General features: G+C 35.7%; 2 protein-coding genes across 2 annotated transcripts; both read right to left on the bottom strand.

Moving 5' to 3' along the window:
- LOC109838734 lies at positions 801–1,499 on the bottom strand. Its single transcript, XM_020407157.1, has one exon. The coding sequence runs from the start codon at positions 1,497–1,499 to the stop codon at positions 801–803; it is 699 nt and encodes a 232-aa protein (XP_020262746.1).
- Positions 1,868–2,932, bottom strand: LOC109838733. Its single transcript, XM_020407156.1, has one exon. It carries the CDS (start codon positions 2,930–2,932, stop codon positions 1,868–1,870), a length of 1,065 nt encoding a protein of 354 aa, XP_020262745.1.

Genomic DNA, 10,904 nt, shown 5'->3' with positions numbered 1-10,904 from the left:
ATTAATAATATATAATTTTTTTTAAATGGCATTAATTAAATTTAAAAATTACTTAAAAAACAACACAACACACGATATTATTAATCATCAAACCAACTTAACATATATAAATTATTGAAACGTACCAGAAAAAACACACTAAACATTAGAAAATTAGAAAATAAAACTTTTAAATCTAATCGAGGGTTGCTCCAAATTTCTGCCAAATGTGCTCAACGAGATCCTTCTTCAACTGAATATGTTGGGCCCTATCACGAAGTTCTCCCCTGGTGTGAATGTCTGATTCGAATCGGCCTTGAACATGCACTTCAAACTCGGGTAACACTTGCGTTTGAGCATTGAAAGAGGAGCTAGAGGCAACATTGTTGGACTGTTCAAAGTCGAGATTCTCCTAGTTCCGTGAATACGTTTCTCGTTCATCATCTACTATCATATTATGTAAAATAATGCACGCCCTCATTATTTTACCTAAGACTTCAAGATCCCACATTCTAGCTGGTTGACGAATAATAGCGAAACGTGCCTGGAGAACGCCGAATGCACGTTACACGTCTTTCCTGCACGATTCCTGTTGTTTGGCAAACAATTGTGCTTTGTTGCCTTGGGGCATTTGAATTGACTGGACGAAGACAGGCCATTTAGGACAGATTCCATCAGCAAGATAATGCAAGATTGTATTCCCGCCCATTCACTGTGTAGTTTACCCGCGGAGCTTCACCCGACACAATATCGTCAAATACCGGTGACCTATCTAGTACATTTATGTCATTCAATGTACCAGGTAAACCAAAGAAAGCATGTCATATCCACAAATCATATGACACAACTGCTTCAAGGATAACTGTAGCGGTGCCCTTGTGTCCACTAGTAAATTGCCCTTGCGAAGCCTTAGGACAATTCTTACACTGCCAATGCATGCAATCGATACTTCCAACCATTCCAGGGAAACCACGCTCCTGACCAACTTGGAGTAACCTCTGCAAGTCTTCCACATTTGGTCGTCTCGAGTATTCATCTTCAAACAAGGCAATTACCCCGTCACAAAAATTTCGAGTACACTCAAGTGCAGTGGTTTCTCCTATCTTCACGTACTCATCACAAGCATCTGCTGCGACTCCATATGCCAGCATGCGTATGGTAGCTGTACACTTCTGGATAGGCGACAAACCAAGCTTTCCTGCACTATTGCGCCTTTGTGTGAAGTAGTTGTCGTAGTTTGACAAAGAGTCTACAATTCGTAGAAACAATGGCATTTTCATTCGATACCTTCGTCGGAATTGCATATCAGTGTATGTGCAGGACTCATCAAAGTAGTCTGCCATGAGCCTCTGATGAGCAGCTTCATGATTCCTATATATGGAGTTTCTCTTACGCGGTTGCTCGTTTCTACGTTGCAACTCTTCAAGAAGTTGTTGCTGCCTTTCGAGTATAGATTTTTGCAACTCCAACTGTTGTCGAAAGTATTCTTCGAAATTGAAGTCATTTGGGGGTAGATCCATTGGTGGATAAGTGTTGATAATGAGTGGTTTTCATCTGATGTGTGGTTTCCTATTTATAATGAATGACCTCCGGATTCCAATCAGTTTATTTAACAATATTGAATGAAAAGTTTAGTGGGTAGAGTAGTCACGTTCAATGTCAGAAGTTAGTGGGTAGAGTAGTCACGTTCAATTTTTGTAATATAGTGGATAGACAAGTCACGTTCAATGTCAGAAGTTAGTGGGTAGAGTAGTCATGTTCAATTTTTGTAATATAGTGGATAGACAAGTCACATTCAATGTCAGAAGTTAGTGGGTGGAATAGTCACGTTCAATTTCAGAAGCATGAAACACACATTACAATAATTGAAACAATAGTGCAACACAGATTATGCAAATTTTTCTTCAAACAACTCCTTCTTCAACATCCTATATGCATATTCATCTTCATCATCCCGATCTTCTTTGTTCTTCAAGATCATCCACATTTTCATCTTCTCAATACGTGCAACTTCCTTCTGACCTGCAGCAAACTCCAGCATGGCGGAAACAGTATTAGCCATGTTCTGTTCAATGTTGTCATTCTTAGAGGTTAATTTCGACAACTCCTCTTCAATGGAGAATTTTGCTTTTCTAGAAGTGGATGCTTTACTTGAGGAAGCTTTAGATTTCTTCTTCGATGCATCTCTCCCCTCTGGACGTACAAGTGAGGGGAAAGGAGATTCAACGTCCTCACCACTACTTTTTCTTTTAGATCCACTACTGCCAGATTCATTTGCTCCTGTCATATATTTTGGTTGATGACGAACTAGCTTCCACTCATCCAACAACGTAAACCTCGCATTTTCATTCTCTTGGTACAACTCTACAGCCTTGGATATGTAATTCTCATCGGACCAACCGCTTCGCCTCTCCTTGCATGCAGCACGATAACAACCAACAAAGCTGCTTATCTTTTTATTCAAATGTCGAAAATGAGCAGAACACCGCCCTGAAGTCCTCTGTTTCCCACTTTGTGTGCGCTCGTTCACATAGTCTGTAATTTTACCCCAGAAAGTATCGCCCTTTTGATTTATCCCCAATTCACTGTCATTGCTAACATGAAAATAAGCCGTTAGTAAGATTTTGTTCTCCTCGGTGCTCCAAGTATCGTAACTTGTTCTCTTGGCTGATTGTTGAGTTGGTGGTAGAAAACTATGGGGAGTATCCCCTCCAGCAGTTTCCAACGAAATCTGGGTGGAAAATTCTGGAATATCAGTCGATCCGCTACTGAAACGGGGTGTGTTTGGATCAATAGTCGGATCTGTGCTTGGATCATTCATGTGGCCTGGAACATAGCTATTTCCAGTGACTGGTGGATAGCCATATGGCATATAAGGATGGTTGTATGGGTATTGCATGCCAAAATTTTGTGGCATCATATACGGCATTGGAAAATTGGGGTGCAGCCCCATATTCTGAGTACTTTCCGGGCGTTGCATATTTGGATTTTGAGGTTGCATATTCGAATTCTGGGGTTGGTTGGGAAAGTTGTAGTTCATGGAAAAATTAAAATTTTGTGAAGGATCCATGAAGAAGGATGAAGATTCTAAAAAATAATGAAAATAGGGTGTAAAAAACTCGAATTTTTTTTGTTGTCCAAATGACACAAACTTAGGCTCTATTTATAGAGCTCGAAAAATGAAAAATATTGATATAAAAATTAAATATCAATTTCAGTCAATTATGGGCCAAAATAATAAATTAAATAATATTTATTTTAGTACACTGGTGGACCGTGCTTTTCTTTTACTTTTTTTTTTATTTCTAGTACACTGGTGAGACCGTGCTGTGCTTTTAATTTTTTTTTTTGATTTCTAGTACACTGGTGGGACCCACACATTTAGATTTGCCCATGGGCAATTTTTGCTCTCCAAAACTTTCTCTCTCCGGTTGCTTTCCATTTGCTTCCCTGCTGTACAAAATATTTCCTCATTTGTGAAAAGTTTAGTGGGTAGACTAGTCACATTCAATGTCAGAAGTTAGTGGGTAGAGTAGCTACGTTCAATTTTTGTAATATAGTGGATAGACAAGTCACGTTCAATGTCAGAAGTTAGTGGGTAGAGTAGTCACGTTCAATTTTTGTAATATAGTGGATAGACAAGTCACATTCAATGTCAGAAGTTAGTGGGTAGAGTAGTCACGTTCAATTTTTGTAATATAGTAGATAGACAAGTCATATTCAATGTCAGAAGTTAGTGGGTAGAGTAGTCGCATTCAATGTCGGAAGTTAGTGGATAGACTAGTCGCTTTCATTTCAAACAAACACTTTTATTCAAACGAACATACATTTTTATTCAAACAAACACTCAAAGCATGAAACACACGTTACAGAAATTGAAACAATAGTTGCAACACAGATTATGCAAATTATTCTCCAAACAACTCCTTCAACATCCTATATGCATATTCATCTTCATCATCCTGATCTTCTTTGTTCTTCAAGATCATCCACATTTCCAGCTTCTTAGCACGTGCAACTTCCTTTTGACCTGCAGCAAACTCCAGCATGGCAGAAACAGTAGTAGCCATGGACTGTTCAATGTTTTCACTCTTAGAGGCTAATTTCGACAACTCCTCTTCAATGGAGATTTTTGATTTTCTAGAAGTGGATGATTTACTTCTAGAAGCTTTAGATTTTTTCTTTACTGCATCCCTCCCCTCTGGACGTACAAGTGAGGGAAAAGGGGATTCAACATCCCCACCACTACTTTTTCTTTTAGATCCACTACTGCCAGATTCATTTGCTCCTGTCATATATTTTGGTTGATGACGAATCAGCTTCCACTCATCCAACAAAGTAAATCTCACATGTTCGTTCTCATGGTACAACTCTATAGCCTTGGATATGTAATTATCATCGGACCAACCGCTTCGCCTCTCCTTGCATGCAACACGATAACAACCAACAAAGCTGCTTATCTTTTTATTCAAATGTCGAAAATGACTTGAACCCCGCCCTAAAGTCCTCTGTTTCCCACTTTGTGTGCGCTCATTCACGTAGTTTATAATTTTACCCTAGAAAGTATCGCCCTTTTGATTTGTCCCCAATTCAGTGTCATTACTAACGTGAAAAAAAGCCGTTAGTAAGATTTTGTTCTCTTCGATGCTCCAAGTATCGTAACTTGTTCTCTTGGCTGACTGTTAGGCTGGTGATAGAAAACTATGGGGAGTATCCCCACCAGCAGTTCCCAACGATATCTGGGTTGAAAATTCAGGGATATCAGTCGATCCGCTACTAAAACGGGGTGTGTTTGGATCAACATCCGGATCCGTGCTTGGATCATTCATGTAGGATGGAACATAGCTATTTCCAATGACTGATTGATAGCCATATGGCATATAAGGATGGTTGTATGGGTATTGCATGCCAAAATTTTGTGGCATCAGATATGGCATTTGAAAATTAGGGTGCATCCCCATATTCTGAGTACTTTCCAGACGTTGCATATTTGCATTTTAAGGTTGCATATTCGGATTTTAGGGTTAGTTGGAAAAATTGTAGTTCAAATTAAAGTTTTGTGAAGGATTCATGAAGGAGGATGAAGATTGCAAAAAGGAACGAAAATAGGGTGTAAAAATCTTAGATTTTTTTTTGTCCAAATGACACAAACTAAAAGGCTCTATTTATAGAGCTTGAAAAATGAAAAATATTGATGTAAAAATAAAAAATTAATTTCAATTAATTATGGGCCAAAATATTAAATAAAAAAATAGGAGGATAAGAAAATTAGTAAAAAATTAATTTCAATTAATTATGGGCCAAAATATTAAATAAAAAAATAGGAGGATAAGAAAATTAGTCGGACCAATAAGATTGCGACACGTCTGCACCTGCTAGGCCTGCAGCAGACCTGTCAGACGCATGGGTTCACAAGTGTGGGGCTGAGTTTTCAGATTTGCCCATTGGCAAATTTTGCCTTCCAATTCACTCTCTCTCCGGTTGCCATCCAAATTGCTCTACTGCTGCATCTAATATTTTCAGATTTGCTCTTCTATTGCGGCTGGTCTAAAATCATAGTTCTGAACTGAGTATGTGTGTTAGAACGAACCTCAGCGACGTATGGATAGTGCTTTAAATTAAAACATGTTGCATGCGTGCCTGAATAAATTTGAAAAACATGATCTGAATCCATGTAGAAAAACATGTTGCATGGATAGTGCTTTACATCTTAAAAGAGCTCATCATGAGTTCATCCTCGAAACATTTAGTTGTCGAGCGAACGTCATCTTGTTCAGAGTTGTAGCTTTTATCATGCTGCGCTAAATTGAGGTGTTTTCTTATAAAGAAACGAGAGATAATTATAGTAGAATAAATTGGTTGTCGACAACATCAGATGCACTCTCGAGCATATTTCAGAAAGCAACAAGATCTAGGGTTCAACAAATGCAGTATTCCCTGCATTCCCTTTTGTTTTTTTAAGGGATTTTTGACACGACGAAGATTTCATTTCATACGGTATATCTCAGAATTTTCTTTGCGGCTCGTTTCAATCTTCAAAATTAAAAAACAAATTAGAAAAGAAATTTTGAAGAAAAAAAAATAGAACGTGACATGGGATTTATTTAGGGCAAACGAGGGAGCGATCAGAACCTGTCGGGATTCATGAATAACATCACTTAAATCAGTGGATTGACAGACCATGAATTTCATCGTCACTTCGCCCCCAACATCTCAATTTACCAAAAATTTTAGTCAAGAAAACACCACAATAAAAAAATCCAGAGTAATAAAAATGGCTCAGAACTTCTTAGAGGGATGTGTTGCCGACACCGACCTGTAATAACCAGTCTCAGGCACACGAATATTTTCCTCATCGCCAACCCCAACATGAAAATAAATTATAAGATGAGAAATAAAATTTCAGAAAAAAGAAAGGGAAAATAGGAGCTAGAAGAGAAAAAAAAAATCAAAGCTGCGGCTTGAGAAAGAAGAACGAGCTGTTACGAAGGGGTTAGGTCTGGTATTTATCGGGGATCGCGATGGAGGAAGGAAACCCTAACTTCTTCATAATTGAGATGGACGAATCTGAACCGTCAAATCCAAAGAGTCTTACTAAGCCCCATACACGCGCGGGTGCTGTACGCGGAGATTATTTTCTACCGCGATACAAACAGGGGCGAAAATAGTTCACACTTATCATGTCTCTATATGTTTCACCAATCATAGGCACAAATATGTGTATCGATTAAGAAAATTCACATTCATATTTATTAAAATTCAAAAATAAATATGAATATACATACAGATATATAAACGGATATGAGAATATGAAAACAATATAGTTTACATGATACAAGAAGGCTCTTTAATATGTTCGTCATATGTGAAACGTGAAGATTAAATCTCTTGATAATCAAGATTTACCTTAAATCCACTAATACAAAAATTAAAAATATTGCCCAAATACAAGTAGTATTGCTCCTACAAAAATTTTTAAGCAATATACATATTATTTTTCATCGGATAAAAATTTTAAGCAATATACAAGTAGTATTGATGTCTACCACATATACACTGATTTAGATATTTTACTATATTCATATTATTTTTCATCGGATAAAAATTTTAAGCAATATACAAGTAGTATTGCTGTCTACCACATATACACTGATTTATTATTTATAATATAATTATATATATATTATATATAAATTATATATCATATATATTATATATATTCATATATATATATAATATATACTTATATATAAGAGAGAGACCGAGATGAGAGAGAAGAGAGATTAAACTTCTTATCCATTATGGATAGATGCCTTGGGCCACCAAAAATTTTTTATTCACTCATCTTGTTCAGATTTGTGCCATCAAAAGATGCACAATATCTTAAAAAATTCTTTATTCTATCCGACCCAATTCAAATATAACGCTGTTAAAAACAGTGTCAGAGACTTATTCCTTATACACTTAAGTTGACATAACTTTTACTATATACTATAAATATATATATATAATATATTATATATATTATGAGAACAATTCAAAGTGCGAACAAATTCACATGAGTAGTTGAGTGCCGATAGAATGTGACACACACTACCAAGCACAAAAATTGTGCTTGGTACCAAGATACCCAGATCTCTCTCTCTCTCTCTCTCTCTCTTCTCATATTTATATATAATTATATATCATATATATATATATATATATATATATTAAATAATATTATATATATATATATATATATATATATATAATATGAGCATTAATGGGTATCCTTGTCAAAAGGAGCGGATTCCTCCTTGACGCCTCTAAAATCACATGATTTGAGCGCATATGTGCATGATGCTCCGGCTTCGTTGAACTTATTCTACATATTCTAAACCCCAACACACCAATTTTGGGGTAAACCCGTCGCTCGTTGACCTCCATCACTCGTATCAATTTTAACGCCGTTTTGAATGAATTGAACTTTTCACATGGCTTGATGAGGGTCAATACGACGACGCGCATTCACCCCAAAACTTGGTGTTTTGTTTTAATATGTAGCATCAAGTTCAACGTGAGCGGTCGATCACAATGTCTGCTGCAATCAGATGCTATTTTTAAGCGCTCAAGTCCGAGAAAAATCCCCTCCCATATGACAATGGATATCATTAATCATCATATATAATACTATATATATATATATAGATATATAATATATTATAATATATATATATATATATATATATATATATAATATATATATATATATATATATATATATATAATATAATATATAATGATGCTCGTACCAAGCCACAAATTTTGTGTTATATGTAAGTGTCAAATCCCCTCCACTCATTCAATATGCGGATGCAAATTCGATAAGGTTACATGATGGATGAGAGTGGACACTATCAACTAGCAACGCACAGAAATTTTGCTTCGAGTCACAAGCATTACCCATATTTCTCATATAGAGGTGATACTATATATAATATATTATATATATATATTATATATATATATATATATATAGAGCGAATATGGCGTATCTTGGGCAAGCGATCCTTGTAGTGATGTGCACACATCTTGTCCATTACTCACACCTGGAGTTGTAGGCTCCATCTTCTAGGTGTGAGTTAGGACAAGATGTGTCCACACACTACCAAGATCCTTGAGCGTACCAAAGTTAACCATTTTCCATAATATATATATATATATATATATAATATTATATATATATATATATATATATTATAATTAGTAAAACTATGGTCAAACTTAAGTGGATAGGGAATAGTGTGTCCACCAAAGTTTTTAACCACTCATATTACCTAGGGATCCTTGTATTATATAAAAAGGTGTTTTATATTAATAAATGTGTGACTACAAATTTTGGTGAACATTAACTTAAGTTGATAGGAGTCTTGCTCTCTCTCTATATATATATATAGAAGAGAAACTTATGTCAACTTAAGTATATAATCGGATAAATATTTTAATAACAATACCTACATCCTAATGAATTCAGTCACATATATTCCCTAAATACAAGTAGTATTGCTCCTACAAAAACTGAAAGTGGCCATCAACTAGAATTTATGTCGGTAGACAGCAGCAACTTGTATGGCCATATTATTTTTTTTCGGGGGGAAAAATCTGTAATTTGAATTATATGTTTTTTATTTGTTTTTAAGCAATATAACTTAATGTGTTAATATGTCAGAAGTTAATACTTTTTAGAACAAAGTGCCAAATGCATGTACGCTATCCAACAAGTAAGCAATATGTCACAAATTTTCAATTCCATAGATGATCATGATATTATACATATGAAGAAATATCACATGTCAAATAATCAAAAAATTTAAGCCGTTTATAGTGAAATTTGTAATATAAATCGACGAAAAGCATTAGAACTGACTAAAGATGCAATTAGTATTTAACGTCCAATGAAACGATAAATATAACAATGGCACGGAGCTAGCTACATCAGAAGTAGGTCAAGTTCGCTGCCTGGATTTCTAATTTTTGCCAATGCTATTCAATATAAATAGTGATTTACAACCAAGCAAAAAAAGATGCTCGGACTATGTCAATGCTGGTACTTGCTGGACAAATTTTCAAAACCGACCCTTTTGGGGTTTTAATTGCAAAAAACGACCCATTTTAATCTTATTTATAAAAACCGACCCAGTTGGTTAAAACTGGGTCGGTTTTTGAAAAAAAAATTTCCCAAACTTCACGGGAATTCAACTCCCGTGAAGTTTCCCAAAAAAAATTAAAAAAACCGATCTGTTTTCAGCCCCTGGCTGAAAACAGGTCGGTTTTTGTAAATATTTTTAAAACCGGTCGTTTTTTGCAATTAAAAACCCAAAAGGGTCGGTTTTGAAAATTTGTCCGGTACTTGCTTCACAGGCTACCAATTTTAGCCCCTGAACTTGAGAACGCCTTCGGCCCTCCATACAGAATGTTTATATTTCATAGGATTATTGCAGAAACATCACTCGGTCTTTGATCAATCAAACCATTTATATTCCAAACATAAATTATGTTACCACTTACAGCCTTCAAATCGTAGGTGTTGTTTCCCCATTACAACTTACAGCATAGATATATCACGTGGGAATGATAAGTTACCATCTTCCCTCCATTGAATTGAAACATTAATTTAACGGTCTTTTAAATTAACGCAAAATTGTACAATCATACAATTCACCACCATTATACACTTTCATTACAAACCCTTGATTACACAAAGAAAAAAAAATAGGATTAAACAATGCCTATTGGCATAACCCCTGTTGGAGGCTACTTGAAAATAATGAAGCCATGTAAAGATCGAGGGAGTTACAATTTGCAAACCATAACAGCAATTTCTCCAGTGGAATACACTGGATGTTTTGCACTGGCGGGAACATCACACAACGGTATCATAGAAATACTCGTGCATAATGCAAGTACATCGAAGCTGTAGAATACTAAAATACATCTGATGTGAAGTAAAATATTGCAACCCACATCGTGATAGAATGTACAACTTCTCTTGCAAAGTATCAATTCAGGACAAAGTCTTGTGCAAATAAAAGATGAAAATAAAACTCAACATAAGCATTCAATTGAATGAAGCCACTAAGACAGCACAACTGCGATCCCAAAACACTTGCAAGAAACTAACGTGAATCCACAAGCCTATCTTGGAGTTTTCAAGATTTTCAAATACATGCATATAGCACATCCACCCAAATTGTATCAATATAAAGATAAGCAATTTGTTTCTCACATTAAAAAATCTTCTCTGCTACTGTGATTTTCATGGAAGTGGAAGTTAGCGAACAATATTAGATCCTCTTATTATATTCCATAACCAATAGTTAACCTAGAATTAGGTTCGACGCAGCTTGGCAGGGGAAAAAACAGTCTGCCATTGGAACTGTGAA

This window comes from Asparagus officinalis, chromosome 4, assembly GCF_001876935.1.
Source record: "Asparagus officinalis chromosome 4, Aspof.V1, whole genome shotgun sequence".
NCBI classification, from domain to species: domain Eukaryota; kingdom Viridiplantae; phylum Streptophyta; class Magnoliopsida; order Asparagales; family Asparagaceae; genus Asparagus; species Asparagus officinalis.
Note: the sequence above shows the minus strand (reverse complement) of the source record. Positions and strands in the feature narration are given on the sequence as shown.

Coding starts and splice junctions, on each gene's coding strand:
- LOC109838733 (XM_020407156.1), bottom strand. CDS start 2,932: ATGGGGCTGCACCCCAATTTTCCAATGCCGTATATGATGCCACAAAAT.
- LOC109838734 (XM_020407157.1), bottom strand. CDS start 1,499: ATGGATCTACCCCCAAATGACTTCAATTTCGAAGAATACTTTCGACAA.